An 18,954-nucleotide genomic window follows, 5' to 3' on the forward strand; every position below is an offset into this window, starting at 1 on the left:
TCCATGGGAAGGGAATCAGCCAGAATCTGGGTCTCCCTAGCTGCAAGGGAGTCCAGGAAAATGAGATCTGACACTTTCAGCTTCTTAGTAGGGGACAGATTGTGCCTGCTATCAAGACTCATAGCACATGGAAACAGCCTAAATGTCCATCAACAGGTGACTGGATAAAGAAGATGTGGTATATTTATACAATGGACTACTACTCAGCCATAAAAACCGACAATATAACGCCATTTGCAGCAACATGGATATTCCTGGAGAATGTCATTCTAAGTGAAGTAAGCCAGAAAGAGAAAGAAAAATACCATATGAGATTGCTCATATGTGGAATCTAAAAAAAAAGAAGAAACATAAATACAAAACAGAAACAGACTCACAGACATAGAATACAAACTTGTGGTTGCCAAGGGGGTGGGGGGTGGGAAGGGACAGACTGGGATTTCAAAATGTAGAATAGATAAACAAGATTATACTGTATAGCACAGGGAAATATATACAAGACCTTGTGGTAGCTCGCAGCAAAAAAAAAAAAAAAAAAAGTGACAATGAATATATGTATGTTATGTATAACTGAAAAACTGTGCTCTACACTGGAATTTGACACAACATTGTAAAATGACTATAACTCAATAAAAAAAATGTTAAAAAAAAAAAAAGACTGATAGCATGGGGAATTCCATAAACATAGGAAAGATGGTCAGAGCAAGGCAGCCTAAAAGAAGAACAAATGTCTACTACAATGCTTTACTTGGGGGGGGGGTAATTAGGTTTACTTTTTTATTTATTTTTAGAGGAGGTGCTGGGGATTGAACCCAGGACCTCATGCACACTAAGCATGCGCTCTACCACTTGAGCTATACCCTCCCCACTATTACAATGCTTTAATAACACTTAGATGTTATCCATTGCCATCTCAGAGATTCATAGATGGTGGTGATGATGCTGATGATGGTGATGATGATGGAGGCTAATATTTATTGAGTATTCACTTCTGTCAGGCATTACGCAAATCTCTTTATACACATTAGTTTATTTCATCCTCTAGGCTGTAGTCCTTTTGGTTATCGCCACCTCCAACAGAGATAACAAACCTGAGATGCTAAGAGGTTAGATAACCTGGTCAAGGTGACTTGAGCAGCTAGTAGCAAAGACAGGCTTTGAACTCAAGGATGTCTGGCTCCAGGGTCCATAAGCTTTACCACTACTCTGGGTACCCTCCATGGAGTAGACTGGTAGAGATGGTTTTGAACCTAAAAATCAAAATGTGTGCTGGTAGCTATTTGCCCTGACTGTAGAAAACCTGAATAATGGCGCCTACAAACATCTGACCCTGAATGGGGACAACGTTTAGGGTGCATTCACCGTGGGTATGTGCCCTGGGGCAGGCTGTCAAGCTCAGTTCAAAGATATTTTAACACTGTTGCTCTGATACCCTCCCCTCTCACCAGTCTTCTTTAGGACCAAGGATTCCTAGAGGTCGCAGTTGCAGAGACAGGACTAGATTCCCAGCAGCAATGGAGGATAGATGCCAAGTGCTTGGGAGGTGAAGCATGTGTCACCCTGGAAGCGGACAGAAGGCAGCACCCCCTGGCCTCTCTTCTCTCTCTGTCTCTCTCCACACCCCAGGTATAAGGCCGGGAGTGGGAAATCTTAAACATTATTAATAAAGAAGAGATTTTTCAGTTTTGCAGGGAGGGAGTAAGAAATGAGAGGACTCTTTTCAGCTGAAGAGTTTTAGAGGGACTTAGAGGAGAGGTGGAGTGGTGGAGAGAGGGATGAGATCTTCCTGGTGCTCCTGGGGGGTATTGGAGGCACTCTGCTGCTTAAATGGTGCTCCTGGGCAAGAGGTTCCCCAAACTTGTCTGGCCATCAGAATCCTCTGGGGCATTTTTCAGAATTTCAGCTTTTGAGTTGCAACCCAGACCTACCAGATTAGAATCTCTTGGGGAGATTTGATGCTCGATAGATGGTTTAAAGGAAAAATGATCCAAAATGGTGTTTGGGCTTACTGTAGGAAAGGAGGCAGACAGAGGATCCCACTAGAAATAAAAAGTAAACACTAGAGGGGACGGTATAGCTCAGTGGTAGCGTGTGTGCTTAGCATGCACAGGGTCCTGGGCTCAATCCCCAGTACCTCCATTAAATAAATAATAATAGTAATCAATAAATAAACCCAATTATCCCCCCCCCCCGCAAAAGTAAGCACTGGGCTAGAGCAGTTCTTCTTCCAGTTTGGGGTGTTTATTTGTGATGGCACCAAGATAATTTCAGGTGTCACACAGCCATCAACTCACAAAGAAAGTTATTCTTTTCCAAACATCTTCCCGCCCTTCTGACTACATCAAGGAGACTTCTCAGTCTGGTGCTAAAAAGTCCTTAACACCTCTCTTGTTTATTCACCTTTTGAACAAGGAGAGAGCAAGTGTCAAACTCAGTGTGTAGCAGGCAACAGTATCTAAAGGAAGAAATAACTCTGTTTTGTCTTTGTTGTATAAGTTCTTAAAGTTCCCTTCTATTTGGGGAAGTGATGCTTTTTTTTTTTACTTTGAATAATGGTCGGGCTCACTTTAGAAACACCTAAATATAAAAGGTGAAATGATACAAAGAAATTGTATAGAAATAATCATATTGTTGGTCCGTGGAGAGGGTGGAAACCATATACATGACTGAACTTTAGGAAACATTGCCCTGGAATAGTTCCAATTTCTGGCTTTCCTCCTCTTAGGAATCTGAGCATGGTGGAAAGGGCACCGAAAATGAAAGAACCCCCAGTAAATAGTACCCACATCTTTCCCCCTTCCCTTTTATCCTTTCATTTTATACTTAGAAGGGGGATTCTAGACATGAATACATCACCTCTTTTAGTATGTTAATAAATTATCAGAAATGAGTCCTTGTAGCGCACAGTATCATTAGATCGGGGTTGGGGATGGCTGGGAGGCAGAGACAGGGCAGTGGCAGGGATTAGGGAAGAGGCAGTCGCTGATGAAAATAAAGACGCATTTTCAAGGTCTGCTGCTAAGCCTCAAGCCATCGCTGTGTGAGCAAGGAAGTGCTAGAAAGTTGTCTGTGTGAAATGGAGTGTAAACTGCAAATGTGTTATTGAGGTGGAGGAGAAGGGAGAGGAGATGGGGGGGGCAGGGATGGAATGTGCGGACAGAAGGAGAGACCCACTTAGGAAGCATCAGCCCCCACCACAAGTGGGAGACTCTGTAGGAGTTTGGCTGTCCTTATTTATACAATACCAGATAACGCTGCAGCTCACACCCCGTGTGTTTGCTGCCACATCTCCATCAACAGATGGAGGTAATAAAGAGGCTAAAAATGGAAACGCGAACTGGTGTGTAGCTTTGTTGTGGCAGTTTGTCACGAACAGTCAAGAATCCCTCGCCGGTAAGTGTGCTCGTCAAGGTCACCCATGACCTCTTTGGCATTAAATCTAACAGACACTTGGTTGGCCGGGCTGTAGCAAGGCCAGGGAGGCCAGTCTCTTGGGGCATGAGGTTGGCCGCTGCCCACTTGTGATGAACCCAGCTCAAGCAATGGTCTGGCTTCCCTGGGGCTTCTGGAGGCTGTTAGTTCCAGCATTGGTCAATAACCTGTGTAATTAATCAACTTAAAGGGAGTGCTGTTAGCAATGGTTCTTGACCCTGGCTTCACACTAGAATCACCGAGGGAGCTTTAAAAATAATACCAGTCCTAGACCTCACCCAGGACCTGTTGGTGGGGCCTCCGGTATCAGCATTTTTAAAAAGTGCTCTGGTTGATTCTCATGTACAGTCAGGGCTGAGAACCACTAGGCTGGATCATTAAGAGGCCAAGTTCAGACACATGTGGGATGTCAGTCTTGCTCCTTCTCTAGTCTGTGACCTCCTGCCTCTTCATAGTACACACTGAACTGGGGTGGAGAGAGGGGACTGGCACTGAGAGAGCAAGAGATCATAATTTATTTCAGCAAAAACCAATTGATGCAGTTTTCAGACTCCTTCCAATTTTATATAAATAATCCTGTAACCAAAAAATTACCTTATACACTATCCTGTGTATCTATCCGTCATCTATTTCTTGGGATAAATTTCTACCCTGAATAAAAAGGCATGGATATTTTCTAAAATTTGTAGTACACATTGCCAAATTGTCTTCCAGAACAATTGTTCCAATTGACATACTCAAGGATGCATGAAGGTGGTGTTTCTCCATCTAGTTGATGGCCTGGAGCTCATCATTTAAAAATTATTGGCTGACTTGATGGGTAATAAGTTCTATTTAATGTAATTTTATTTTCCACTATGTTAATGTTCAGTTTTTCCACTATATTAGTCATTTGTATTTCTTCTTTACTGAAATGCCTATTCATGTGATTTGACGATTTTTCCATTGTGTAGTTCATCATTTCTTACCGATTTTTTTTGAACAGTAAAGTTTTTTTTTAATTTATTGAGGTATACTGACATATAATTTGTTAATTTCAGAATGAACAGTAAAGCTTGAGAAGCATTCATTAGATGATCATGTGTAAGTTAGCGACTATTCCAAGGTCACCCCGTGAATATAACTTTAGTGCTGTAGAATTACTCTCGTACCTTCATTTACTTTTCACCCTTCAAACTTACTGATGTTTCAATGCTCTTTATTATACCTTTACATAAGATATATACTCTTTAAGAGGTATAAAGCCCTTAAATATACCTCTCCCTATATACCTCTATATTAAGGCTATTAAAATTTGTGTGTCATATACATTGCCATCTACATTTTCCTTGGTGTCACCTGCTTTTAATTTTATCTGAGACTTTTTAGATGTACAAGTGTAAACTGCTGATGTAGCTAATTTTACCAGTCTTATCCTTGATGGTATCTGTCACTGCTTTTAGGGCTAAAAAGTTCTCTTTTTATCTCAAAATGTTCCTGTAATTATTTTATGACCTAATTTCTACTATGAAATCCTTTGATGCATCTGGAATTTGGTTTTGAATTTGTTTTGGCTAACAAATTGCCCTAACTTCAATACCCACATGCCAGCTCTATCCCATGCTGAATGTGAGGACCCGTTTGTGAGTTTTCTCTTTTGCCGCATTGATCAATCTGTCTGTTCTGTCTTGATATAAACATGCTGCTTTAATTATGGTAACTTTATCATTTATTTTATGATCTCACAAAAAGTACGTCATTCTTATTTTTATTTTCAAAAGCATTTCATCTATTCTTTATGTTTCTCATTTGAATTATTACTTTGGAAACGCCTTGTAAAATTTTTACAAAATTAATGGATGTTAAGACTATATTGTTTGAAAATTCTGACAAATGTGTCTATGGATTCAAAGAGAGAGTCCAGGGAGAAAAATGGAGTATTTTATATCTGTGAGCAAAGAGAGGACTATTCAGTGATTGATTTTGGACAAATGCTTATTCATTTGGAAAAACATTAGAATGCTACCTTAAATTATATACAAAAATAAATTTCAGGAAAATTGGCAAAGTCCATGAACAGTCAATTTACAAAGAATCCTAAGTGGCCAAGAAACATATAAAAAGATTTTCACCCTCAGTGGTAATCAGGAAAATGCAAATAAAAACAAAAATTAGGTACTATCTTTCTTCCATATGATAGGCAAAATTATTTGTAAAATATAATTTCTTAATGTGTAGAGTTGATGAGGTTGGGAGGCGTTGCTGGGGGAGTGTGGATTAGCATAGACAAGTTGGAGGGAAACTGGGGAAGCGCTATTAAAATTTAAAGCAGGGAGGGTATAGCTCAGTGGTAGTGTGTGTGCTTAGCATGCATGAGGTTCTGGGTCCAATCCCCAGTACCTCCATTAAAAATAAAAATAAACAAAAATTTAAAACACGCACACCTGAGGGCCCAGTGAATCCATCCAGAGAGATACTGGCTCGTGTACAGAGTGAAGGCAAGGAAGAGCTGGGCTCTACCAGTTGCTAAAATACTTCTCTTTTGGTTGGTAGATAGCCCCACCTCAGGTTCTATAAGTGCCCTTGACCCCTACTGTCCAGACCACTTTAACCTTTTCCCTTCAGCCCCTTGCTGTCCCATGATCCAGCAACTAAAGAGTTAATGAGTTAACTGGCACAGAGGGAGGTCAGGGACCCCCCACTCTAGCCCTGGCCTAGGGTCTGTTCTAGTTGGCTGGGAATATTTGACCGTGATCCCTATGTTAAAAGATGTTCACTGAAGCATTGTAAGAACAGCAGATTGGAAACAACTTGAGGTAGAAACCGCTAGCTGCTTGCCAAATATCCCTGTCTCTTTCAAACCAACAGAACCTATTAAGATCACTGCCCATCAAAAGAGAGTTCATGTTCCAGGTTTTCTTACGGCCAGGTGAGGCCATGTGATTAAATTCCGGCCAAGGAACGGTGAGCGGCCATTTGCATGGGACTTATGGGAAATCTGAAAAGGGAAGGTGGGTACCCTTCTTCCCTTCCTCCATGCAGTCACCTCTACTGAGGATGTGACTGTGAGAACTGCAGATCCCACCTTCAACCACAGGGAGGTGGGACACATCCAAGGTGACCAAGAGCTGGAAGCTGGGTGCCTGGTAACTTCATGGAACCGCCATACAGACACAGACTGCCTACGTCTGCACTTCCTTTAAACAAGGCTAAGTGATACCCTATTCAAAGTGCTGTTTCTTTGTGTTTCTCAGTTAGATGCAGCCAAGTGAAATCACAATGGATACAAAACTAAATGCCTATTCACAGGGAAATGGTTAAATCAACCATGATCTATAAAAAATGTAAACTGGAAACAACAGGAGGCATCATACATATGATGAAATACTTTGTAGAGACTGAGTTAAATCCGCAGGCATTAACATGTTGAGTGAAAAAAGCAAGTTGCAGAATACCGTAATTATACGTGTATACTTCTCCTCAAGCCCCCAAGAATGCTGGTTTTTTCCATGTTTTCTATACATGAAAGCATAGAAGAAAGACTAAAGCACACTACCTAAACTGTGATAATGTTAGCCACTTTTGGGGAGAGGACAAAAATTGCTGGGGTACGGTCAGAGGGCACCTTCCCTTTGGCTGCATTATTCTACATTTTTTACAAAAGGAATGATTCGTGTACTACTTGTATGGTACAAATTAATTAGGTTTCCCACCTACCCACCAGCTGACCTTCTAAAACTGTTTACTTGCCTGCTGCTTGCCACCTGCAGGGTCCACATTTGATATCTGTCAGAGCTTAAGACTCAGACCTGGAGGAGCAGCCTCTTTGGCACACAGAGATTAGCTGGAGAGCCACCACCTGAGTGCTTTTTTGTTGGAGAAGTTCAAGGTCCTTTCAGAACCCCTCTGTCACACAAATTGTATTTCTTCCAATACCTCTGTGTCCAAAGGAATGAAATAAAAGTATTAACCTACATGAGCAAAGCAGGTGAGAGGACTCATCAGCAAAGGAGAAATTACAATAAAAAATTGGAAGCATCACCCAGCACAGCAGAGCTGAGAAAGCTGCCTTGAACACCTAAAGTAGGCAACACTGCCAGACAGTCTTCAAAAGGTTCAGTACTTTGAGCCATCAGGTGTTGCAGAAAGCAGGAAAGAGGTACAAGCCGGAGCAGCTGCACCCCTAGGTCTCCTTTGCCATGCACACAACTGGGAAATTGTGCTGCCCCCTCTCCAGTCACTTATTCTACAGAAAAGTTCACTAAGATGACCTCTAGAGAGGGAGACCGCAGAGTGATGAGAAGGGGAAGAGTGTGTTGGAATGAACCAAGAGGAAATTCAGGGAACCAAAGACATCTTCCTACGTGGTATTTATTCACAGGTCCCCTGCCAGATTCTTCTGATTATTTCTCATTTTTGAAGGAGGCCAGTTTGGAGTCTGCTAGTTGCTTGAGAATAGTGGGGGGAAAGGGTTGAAGGGAGCAATCTGGGCAGTTGACAGTTTTATTTTGGTTTCATTGTCTCAAAACACTTCTTACCAAGTTGACAAGTCTTTATCCCCTGGGGCAGATCTTCTTCCTGAGTGAGATCAGAAGCCTCAGAGGGCTTTAAACAGGAGGCACCCTCTCACTCTTGAGATGATTTTAAGAAGAACTACTGTGGTTGTATCAATCAGTGTCTGCTCAGGAAAACAAAATATTCTGGGTATTTTAAACAGAAAGAATTAATACAGGAGATTGGTTCTAAAAGTGATGGAAGGGTAGGAAAAGCAAAAAGGGAAGGACAAAGTTATTTAGAAATTAGTAACTGCAGGAAATATCTCTAGGCTATAGAAATAAAGGGGAAAATGATGCTGCCAGAGCCCATGATTGCTACATCACTGGGACTGCTGGAGTGTCTGGTACTGCTCCTGCTGCCTTAGGAACCACAGCCACATCCATGTTGCAAAAAGCCAGGAGATCACACCCCACTAACACTGCAGGATCCCAGGGCCCCCAGATTGTCTGAGAGGTGAAGGGTATACTACACCAAGAGTTCTGTGCTGCTAAGGTTATAGGAATGCCCACTTCAACCTCCACGCTACATGAACAAGAAATTAGAAACGTGCATTTAACCACCACGTCTGCTGTCACTAATGCTATATGAGACACTTCTAGAGGCAAAAGCATGGTTTCTCCCTTCCATTTGTTTTCCAGTCTCCTGCCAGGAACTCCCATTGGGCAAACCTAACGGGAAACCAGCTGGCAAGCAATTCTGGGAAATGTAGTTTTCAGGCTTCTAGCGTCTTGCAATCCGAAGGAAAGCATGGAAGAGTGGGGACAGAAATGAGAGAAGAGGAAGTGACTGATTAGCTACCACAGGAAATTAGGTGAGAATGAATGATAGCTTGGACTAAGATGATGGCGATGGAGGTGGGGAGAGGCAGTCAAATTCAGTATATGTGTTGAGGGGAGAATCAACAGGATTTGCTCACAGATCACATGTGGGGTGTGAGAGGAGAAGAGTAGTCAAGCCTAATTCTAGATTATTCTTGGCTTGAGCAAATGGAAGATGAGAGTTGTCATTTATACAGATGACCAAGACTATTGCTCAGGTTATAGGACTGTGATAACAGTGGGTTAGGGAACTAGTAAGAGTGCGGTTTGGGACCTGTTTGGTTTGAGATGTCTGTTAGACATCCAGGTGGAGATGTCTGAGTGGACAGTTCAGGGGAAAGGAGATATGAATTTGAGATGCAGTGGTATGGAAAGCCATGAAACTTAGGATGTCCTTAGGGAGTAAGTGTAGATAGAAAAGAGACGGTGTCTAAGGACTAATTCCTAGGATATTACAAATTAAAGGTCATGGAGACAAAAAGAAACCATCAAAAGAAGCTTAGAATGAGAAGTAGAGAGGTGGGGGAAGAAACACACACTAGAAGAGTGTGGTGTCTTGAAATCCTGGTGGAAAAAAATGTTTCAAGAAGAGCGTCAACTGCGTCAAATGCTGCTGATAGGTCAGGTGCAATGAAGACTAACAACTGACCTGAGTTTAGCACTATGGATGTCGTTGGTGACCTTAGGAGAACAGTTTTAGATGAGAGATGGGAGCATAAGCCAGACTGTAATGGACTCAAGGATGAGTGGATGGAGAGACTTCAGAGTCAGTGAGTAGAGATCTCTCTTGAAGAATTGAGATGTAAAGAGAGGAAGATAAATGGTGCTCTAGTTGGAGGAGAGATGAGGTCAAGACAGGGTCCTTTCTCTCTTTCCTTTTTAAGATGGAAGAAATATCAAGTATGCTGAAGGGAAGGACCCAGCGGAGAGGGAGAAAACTGATGATGCAGGAGAAAAAGGGAAGGATTTCTGGATTCATGTCCTTGAACAGAAGAGAGTGGCCTGGATAGAGGACACAAGTGGAGGGGTTGGCCTTATTGAAAAACACAGGCCATAACATCACATTAGCAGGACAATGAATAGACTATATGACCATAGCTATAGGCAGGTGGGTAGAGGCAGTGGTAAATGTTCTCCTTTAATTGTTTCTATTTACCAGTGAAGTAGGAAGCAAGGTCATCAGCTGACGGGGAAGGGAAGGAGGTGTCAGAGGTTCAAGCAGGGGAGGGAAGGAACTGAATGGTTATATAGCAGAATGGGAGAATGAATAGACTAGGGAAATGATTGCTGGGAAGTGTCAAGGGTCCACTTGAGACTGAAAATTTTGAATTTTAAGTGAGACTAGTCATCATGCTTGTGCATTTTCTGTGTTCAGCTGTGTGGGTGCAGACACTGGGCACTGAGTGGGCAGAAAGTTGATTTCTTTCAACTAGGAAATACAGCTTGGTAAGAGAGGGTCAAGGGAGTTGATGATATAAGCAAAAAAGTGATTGTTATGTTTATCTGTGGAAATTTAGACTGAATAAAGAGGGAAGAGGACACAAAGGAGGTGATCAATAAACAGAGAATTCAGTCCTTTAAGCTGTTTCACGTCCTCAGGGCTAAATTTGCTTTCCTCCAGGCAAAGGAGTCTTTGAGGGTATTACAATATACATTTGTTGAACACTTGCCATGAACTGTCTAGAGAGGATATTTGGTTACTTCCCTAGAAACATTTAAAATATCAGGGAATTAAGTTGGATCCAAAGTAGCAGGGGTCTTAGGTGATTACTGAGGACAGAGGTTGATTTTACTTTATTGTCAATAAAACTTTCAAGTAGGTTGAAAGATGCATATCTAGTTGAAAAGTACCTATCTGTATCAATCAAAATAGCTAAAGTCAAAAAGAGATCTTACTGATGGATGTAACTGAAAAGTTTGCAGCATAATAATGGCTAATGTTTATTGAGGGCTTATTGTTAGTGAGGCTGTGCTCTGAATGATTACATTTATAATCTTGTTTAATCTTATTAGCAGAGCCAGGATTTGAACTCAGGCTGTGTGCTTCCAGACCCTACACCTCTAACTACTATATTTTACTGTCTCTTGAACAGATAGCTTCAGGCAAAGCTTGATCCAGGGATTCAAACATCATTACCAAGACCCAGTCTTTCACTCTCACTTTCTGCTCACTTCTGTGGTGAATTAATTCATATGCATGCTAGATTTTCTCCATTCGTTAGCTGCACGCTTACACCAGCCTTACATCTAGCATTCCCAGCAGAAATATTTTTCTCTTTCTGAACTACAAGACTTATCTAGGTCTGTACTTAATGATATAAAATAGATTCACAATATTGTTAAGTTAAAAAAACAGCTTACAAATTAGTAGCGATGGGCTGACCCATAAACAAACAAATGGTTGCATTTATAATTGGAAGGATGTAAAAAGAATAATGACAGTTATTTCTCAGTGGTATGATTTGGGGGGATCTTTTTCTTTTTGCTTCTCAGTATTTTCATTTGTTTCTACATGGAGAATATATTACCTGTATAATAAAAATGCTGAAAGGAAACAAGAAACTCAACATAAGCTGACAAATATATCTCCCTAAATTGTTCTCTGAAGCTAGGTAGCTCTTCCACTCCTCCACCGCTAAAATCTGAATCTATGTCACAGGGCATTGATAAATGGGGGGTGATGACACCAGTTGTGACAGTCTTATCTGCTTCCATTTGGTTAAAGACACAGAGATGAGAGAGTTTCAGCTCAACCGGATTATTGCGCAAGTGAACAGGCTCAGTGTCTTCCCTGACATTACAAATAATTCACTTTGGGATTTTTTTTGAAATGAAATATTTGTTCTTTTTTGGAAGCCCTGATGGGGTAATATTTAATGGTCCAGCAAGAAGGAGAAAAGAGATAAAGAAACCACGGGAGTCGCAACATGAAAAAAACCAGCCCAAGTTCCAAGTACCAGGCTGAGTTGGAACTAGCTGTTTAATCCCCGCCACCAAGGAGTTTACAGTCTTATTAGGAAGACAAGATGGAACGATAGGGTGAAGATAAGATAATGTGGATTAAATAATGCAGGATGGGAGGTGGGGGCGTGTACTGACCCGAGGGAAGATTATGGGTAAAGCTGATCGTTGATCTCCCAATTCATTTTTTTTTCTTTTTGCACTCGTTTCCCTCTTCTTCACTCAGCAGCATCTGTGAGAACACAGAAAATTCACCCTACTTGACACTGTTTTCTTATTTATAAAATAGGGATATTAACAATCTGTGTCATGTTTATTGAGAGGATTAGATTAGGTAATGCACTTAAATGCTTTGCCCAGTGCTTGCTGCTGAGTAAATGCTCAGTAAGGAGTACCTGTTATTATTATGGCTATTATTGCCAACGGAGAGTGACAAAGGCTTGGAATCTTACAAAGCACTTAAAATCAACCATGGTTCCTGGTCTTTTAGATTTGGTTCCCTTCTATAGGCAATATCTGTCCCTTGAACTTTTGCCCTCTGATTTTATCCAGAGAAGTGAATATGCATAAAATCTTCTCTCATCCTCACTCCCAATCTCTTTCTTAAATGTAGAATATCCATTCACATCCTCTTGGCTCAGATGTGAACTTTGCATCTCACACAACCTGCAGACCATGTGATTTCATTTCACAGTCTTTTGCCTCAAAAGAACCACCCTCTTTGGAACATTTTCTCACATTTTATGAAACTCAGCACTAGGGAAGATTTTTGAAAATGACACTGACATAAAACTGAATAATAAAGCTTGACTGGGTCCAAAGACTTAAGGGAAAGAAAACGTCCTTATTTTATAATTTCAAATTCAAGGTCTTAACACGCAGGGTATTAGAGTGGAAAGGAAGACTCAAGATACTGCTGACACGAAAGAGAAAACAGACTCAGAAAGAAAAGGATGAGAAAGAAATACATTCTGTGGTTGCTACTCTGTTTATGAGCCCAATTCTCCAGCCTTCTTATTAAATCTGTGTACTATCTTGAAGTGCTTTTTCTGTGTGAGCTATTTCCAATTCTTCTTTTTGCTTATATTATTAGCCAGAGTCAGTTTCTGTTGCCTGCAATTCAGTAACCCTTACTGATTTATAAATAAAGGGGGAAAAAAGGCAATTAAGAGTCAGAAGGAAATAAATAAGGTACAGAGAGGAATAGAGAAGATGGATAATGCAGTTGGATCCTCTGACTGTCCAGATTTTGAAGGATTCCAGTCTTAGTCTGTGTGTATCCTTAGAAATAAGCCCCCACTCCACCTCCACCATTTTTTAATTTAAATAGTCCCTGTTCCCTGTAATTGAGGTGGCAACTATCTTTTGGGTTAGTCAAGACTCTTTCGGTTGCAAGTAACAGAAAGACAACTAGTCCATTGGAGCAAAAAGTCCAGGGACCATGCTTCTGGCGCAGCTAGATTCAGTTACAATCAGGACTCCAGTTCCCCATCTTTTGGTCTTGCTTTCTTCTGTGTTTGCTTCACTCCCCAGAGTTTCCCCTCTCGATGGCAGAGATAGCCATTGAAAGGTTCAGGCTTATTTTATATTAGTTCATCATCTCAGAAGAAAAAGTTTCTCTTTCCAACAGTTTAAACAAAAGTTCTCTAGTTGATGCTCACTAAAGAATTAGAGTCCAGTTGCTTTCAATCACTGAAATATGATTAGAAAGTTGTGATTGACTGGGCTTGGTCATATGCCTGCCCTTGAACTAGGCTCAGCCTACACAAACCCACATAAGGAAAGAATGAGGGAGAACTCTCCAAGAACCCAAGAATGGTAGCAATTACCAGTTGCTCTCCATAAGTTTTCTTCAAGTTCTTTCTGGCTAACAAAACACCTGAATATTAGCCAGGACTATAGCCACCCAGAATTAGGACTACATTTCAAAGGGTCTCTTGAAGGTTGAAAGCCAGGTGACAATGTTCTGACCAACTGAATGCAGCTGGAAGTGATGCAGGCAACTTCTAGGAAATGTCCTCGAAGGGACATGCCATGTCTTTCTGTCCTTTTTCCTTATGCACATCTGGGATGTGGACAGGATAGTTGGAGATGAGTAAGTCATCTTGGACTACATGGCGAGTTGGGGATGGAGGAAACATGGCGGACCCTGGGTCCCTAACACCAGAGTCATACCAGGCCTGAGTCACCTTCATCTTCTTTCACATGATAGAAAAGTGAGTGTGATTTGACAAACCAGACAACTCAACATAATCCTACCAGATGCCCCCAAAGAAAAATCCTGGCACTTCTGGGGAAAAAATAGAGGGAGAGGTTAATGCACAGGCATGTTCACTGTCTCCCTCCTGAAAATTTTTATCTAAGTCGTGGTCACTATTCTGGTTGGAATTTTGAAGAGGGAAATCTGCATGGCTCTGATGTATCTGAATATCCAGAAATTTCAGAGTTTATAAATTCAAAGATAAAAATAATTTAAAAATTGAGCCAAGCACAGAATTAGGAGATATAACTATATCCATGGTTCTTTTCCCCCTATGGAAAAAAAAAGCACTTGTCAGAGTAGATTAATCCACATTTAACCTTGTAATTTTAACCATGAAATGTGGAAATAGCAGGTTCACAATGTGGAAAACTGTTGAAAGTACATATTAGAACTCCTTGCAACATATGTGTTTTGACACTTTTATTAAAAATTTGAGTGAGGAATTAATTAATTGTAATCAAACACAGAGATGACATGATGCCAACAGAGTGGTTCATGTCTTGAGTAATGAGAATCATAGAATTAAGCAACATCAGAACCCCAAGAGGTTTCAGTTTATCCTAATTCCCATTTTAGCTGAGGTTCAGAGAGGTCAACCCACTTGCCCAAGGTACCCCTGGAATCAAGGGTAAAGCGGCTAGCATATCATCTTTCTACTTTTTTTTTTTTAATAAATGAAAGCTATGTCATGATTCAAGATTCAAGTAGATTTTTTTTTTTTAATTGGAGGAGTGAGCTGATGAGACAAGATACAATTCAATCAGGTCAAATGTGGAAGGACCTACATGTTGGGTCCAAAAAAGCTCACTATGCAAGCACAGTATGGGGTAGATGTGTCTTAATCAGAAGCACTTGTAAGAAACAGAGATGTTACTTGGCTGCAAGCTTGAGCTGGCAGCAGCGTGATGTAGCTACAAGAAAAAGATCATGAGGTCATGGGTGGCATTACTAGAAACAGTTTACAGAAGGGAGATGAGAGCTCCGTGGAACTTCTCAGTCTGTTAAACTTTTCAATCCATACCTGAAATTCCTCATTCAGTCCCAGGTGTCAGAGTTCGGAACAACTTAGTTCAGATGTAGGATGGAATTATGTGAGGCATGGTCAAAGGAAGTCAGGGAATTGCAAAACACTCTAAGAGCTCGAATCTTGGAGTCCGACTGCCTGGGTTTCATCCCAGCTCTGTCCATTACTGAGTATGTGTTAGCCTTAATCTCACTTTCTGTAAGTTAGGAATTATAATAGTACCTATCTCTGAAGATAAATGAGGTAGTGCATGCCAAGTGATTTGCACAAAAGAAGCTCTCAATAAATGTTAGGATTAAGGAAGCGACATGATGTGAGGATAACGGTAAAAAATCTCATAGGTTGTGGTGAATATTAAATGAGTTAATACATGCCCAGTGTTTGAAACAAACTTGGAAGTTATTATCTGTAGTAGACGGATTGTTCTAAGGTTTCTGGGGATGGGTCTGGTTTGGCTACAAAATTTTCCCTAGCTTGGGCTAAGGTCCACAGAGCGTGGTCAAGTTAGCACCTGAAGAAGGTTGCTGAAAAGGGATGTTCAGTTTGGGGAGTGGGTGGCGGTGGTCACTCCGACAGTCTATGGGGGTACTCACTTGATGAACACCTGGACAGCATGGCATAGCATTGTTGAGGAGCAACAACTTAGCTGGGTTCTTGTCCACAGTCATTTAGGCCTTTCTGATGCACAGTTCTGACCTACTAGTGTGGTCACTCAGGGTAGTACTGGGTTGGTCACTTAAGCCTGTCTTGGTCATAGTCACTGAGAGCTGTCCCGTGGGCAGTAACTTAGGAATCATTCCAAGAAGAATTGCTCCTGGATGAGTTCTGCGCGCCCTCTGTTTCCTCCTCCCTGTGCCGCGGCGTGAAGAAGTCCTGGACCTTAGGGACGCTGTGGGACCTGCTCAGCTCCCCGGGGAGCAGAATGCCGCTAGGGGGCAGCGGCTGAGGGGTATCCGCCCCGCGCGGAGTCCGCTCCTTGGGGCTAGCTGCCCCGCCAGGCTCAGGGAGAGGTGGAGTGACGGTGGGTGGGAGCGCACGCTTCATGGGTGTGAGACAGAGCGAGCCGTTGGGTGTGAGTCAGCGCGCGGGGGGCTGAGGAGCTCCACGAACAGTCACGGAATCTCACACTCCGCTCCTCCACCCATCCCGTCTAGAGCATGTGTCCCAGCGCCGCGCCTGCCTGCGCGCAAGGCACCATGTCTGCTTCCCTCTCCGCTGGGTGAAATGGGGGTGGGCGGAAGAGAGAGTGTCCCCGTGGGTGTTTCTATGCCTAGGTTAGGAGATTTCTCCCTCCCCGCCCCATGTGGGGTGTGTCCCGCCCAGGTACGTGTGTACCTGTGTTTGCGTGCGTGCGTGTGTCCGTGTGGTGGGACCGTTTATCAATGCAGGGTGCTTGTGCCTGCGCCTGGGTCTATGTCTGGGTCTGGATGGCGCAATCTCGACCCGGGCTCCCACCCCTGGGTGTCGGGAGGCCGTTGTGGCCGGGGTGTCCAGGCTTCTAGAGGAGCAAACGCCTCGACACCCTCCCAACATCACCCAAATCGGCCGGGGCTCCTTAGGGAGCGGCCTGCGTGCGGAGGGCAGGGGTGGTGTGTCCCTGAGAGGGGTAAGAAAGTGGGGGCGCGGGGGGGCGGGCCGGGTCCCCGGGCGGGGCGCGGGCTCGGGGGACCCGCGCGGCTGACGTCAGGCGACTCTTTAAATAGAGCCGGCAGCGCGCTCCGCTCGGCATTTCTCGAGGAGCCGGAACGCGGCCGGCGCCAGCGCCACCGTCCGGCCCGCCCGCACCGCCGCGCCGCCGCCGAGCGTTCTGGGCGCCGCGCGGCGTGGATCCGGGATGGGGCTTCGGGCGCTGGGCGCGCTCCGAACCCGGCGCACGTGAGAGCCGAGGAGCGCCGGGAGCCGCCCCGCTGCCCGGAGCCCCGTCACCTAGGACGGGGAGGATGTCGGAGGCGCCGCCGCCCGTCCCCCGAGGAGCCGCCGCCCCTGGGGTCCCCGGGCATGGTGCGCACCCCGGCTGGCAGCGCCTGGAGAAGACGGCGCCCCCCACGCCCGACCCGCGTGGCCCGGGCCGCGCCGCGCCAGCCCTCTAGGCGGCCGAAGAGCCCCCGCCGCTCCGCCGCCAGCGCTCCCTCAGAAACCATGACCCCCGGCGCGCGCCCATGGAGCCATGGCCTATAGTGTCCTGGGCCGCGCGGGGCCACCTCAGCCGCGGAGGGCGCGCAGGCTGCTCTTCGCCTTCACGCTCTCGCTCTCCTGCACTTACCTGTGCTACAGCCTCCTGTGCTGCTGCGACGACCTGGGCCGGAGCCGGCTCCTCGGGGCGCCTCGCTGCCTCCGCGGCCCCAGCGCGGGCGGCCAGAAACTTCTCCAGAAGTCCCGCCCCTGTGATCCCCCGGGCCCGACGCCCAGCGAGCCCGGCGCTCCCAGCGCGCCCGCCGGCGCCGCCGCCGCCGCGCCCGCCCCTCGCCTCTCCAGTTCCAACCACTCCGGCTCGCCGAAGCTGGGTACCAAGCGGCTGCCCCAAGCCCTCATTGTGGGCGTGAAGAAGGGGGGCACCCGCGCCGTGCTGGAGTTTATTCGCGTGCACCCGGACGTGCGGGCCTTGGGCACCGAGCCCCACTTCTTCGACAGGAACTACGGCCGCGGGCTGGACTGGTACAGGTAAGGAGCGGGAGCCCCACTCCGCGCGCTCGGTCCTCTGAGCCCTCTCCTGCGCCTTCGCTTCCCCTTAACCTGGCTCGCCGTGTGGGTTCCGGCTAACACGTGGGGAGACTCTAGGGGAAGGATTCATCCAGAACTTCCCAGTGAATGTGTAGATGGGCGCGCGGTTTCTTGGGCGGCAAAGGATGGTTGGCTCTGGAGTCGCCGCAAGGGAAGGGAGATCTCCGGCCAGACCTCGGGACGAGCTGCTGGAGGGCTGGCTGCGTGTCCAGCCTCTGGGGTGGAGCTGGGTGTCCAGGGAAGGGGCAGCCAGGACACACACAGCCCTCTCCTGAGCCTCGCCAGCTCTTTCCTGGCCTCTGACGGACCCTGAGAAGGGAAAGTCCGAACAGGGCCCCCTTGCGGCAGGACTCTGCGCTTGGGCGAGGTCCCCGGAGTTTAGGCCGAATGACAGGGCGTCCCCTGTAGTGTCAGGATGAGAAAGGTCTTTTCTGGAGTCTCCTCAGCTCCAGGTATTTGCTGCTGTATCTGATCAGAGACTCCCAATCGCTCTGACCCTGAATTAGTGTTTTGGAGTAGTAGAAAGGACCCTGGATGTGAGTCTTGGCTCTTCCGCTTAGCTTGAGCAAATTTCTAAAACTCATTGAGCCTCAATTTTCTCATCCATCACAATGAGCAGAAAAAGTCCCTGCCCTGTCTGCCTCCCAAGGCCTTTCTAAAGTGCTTTAAAAGTGTAACAAAGAAACTTTGCACTGGGATGCTTCTAAGCCTGCCAGGATGTGGAATTTGGAATACTGGTGAGCATCTCAGATGAAGATTGGCTAGGGTCCCAGGGGCCACTAGTCATAGGTAGACCATCCACTCCCCCACTGCACTGCTGTGGTTGCCAGTCATCCAGGCTGGTGGTGTCTGGGAATATCCTGAAGCTTCTGGAAGGTGGCAACCTCCACTGTTCAATGCCTATTTACCTTCCAAGCCCTGTATGGTGTTGGGGTGTAGGACTGGCCCACATGGGGGATGAGCAAGGCATCCCTGGGGGTGATGTAATGAATGGGCTCCCCATAACACATGGGTCACAGAATTCTCACCATCCACCTGGCCCCTTGAAGACTTGCTAGAAATGTCTGCATAGTGATGGAACTGGGGAGGGGTAACATGGGAGCTGACAAAGTAACAGAGGGCTTTTTTTTTAATTTTATAAAAGTAAACGCTTTAGGGAGTAGAAAGTCATAAGCCTATTGGATAAAGGGCAACTTCAT

At 45.0% G+C, this 18,954-nt stretch overlaps 1 protein-coding gene and 1 long non-coding RNA gene across 3 annotated transcripts in view; one reads left to right on the plus strand and one right to left on the minus strand.

Annotated features, from left to right (window-relative positions):
* LOC116147207 (uncharacterized) overlaps positions 1-17,387 on the minus strand; it is a 71,441-nt gene extending 54,054 nt beyond the window's left edge. Inside the window, exons 1-2 of the long non-coding RNA XR_010377679.1 lie at positions 17,298-17,387; positions 11,886-11,979 (exon numbers count right to left, since the gene is read on the minus strand). This is a non-coding gene — a long non-coding RNA (uncharacterized LOC116147207). The remainder of the gene's footprint in view (positions 1-11,885; positions 11,980-17,297) is intronic.
* Positions 16,805-18,954, plus strand: part of HS3ST2 (heparan sulfate-glucosamine 3-sulfotransferase 2) — an 82,000-nt gene continuing 79,850 nt past the window's right edge. Inside the window, exon 1 of one of the 2 annotated variants that reach the window (XM_031433059.2) lies at positions 16,805-17,695. In XM_031433059.2, coding sequence (XP_031288919.2) covers positions 17,202-17,695 — 494 coding nt within the window. In that variant the 5' untranslated portion in view covers positions 16,805-17,201. The remainder of the gene's footprint in view (positions 17,696-18,954) is intronic. The other variant, XR_010377678.1, reaches the window with a different exon arrangement.

Source organism: Camelus dromedarius, chromosome 24 (genome assembly GCF_036321535.1).
Source record: "Camelus dromedarius isolate mCamDro1 chromosome 24, mCamDro1.pat, whole genome shotgun sequence".
Classification (NCBI taxonomy): Eukaryota; Metazoa; Chordata; class Mammalia; order Artiodactyla; family Camelidae; genus Camelus; species Camelus dromedarius.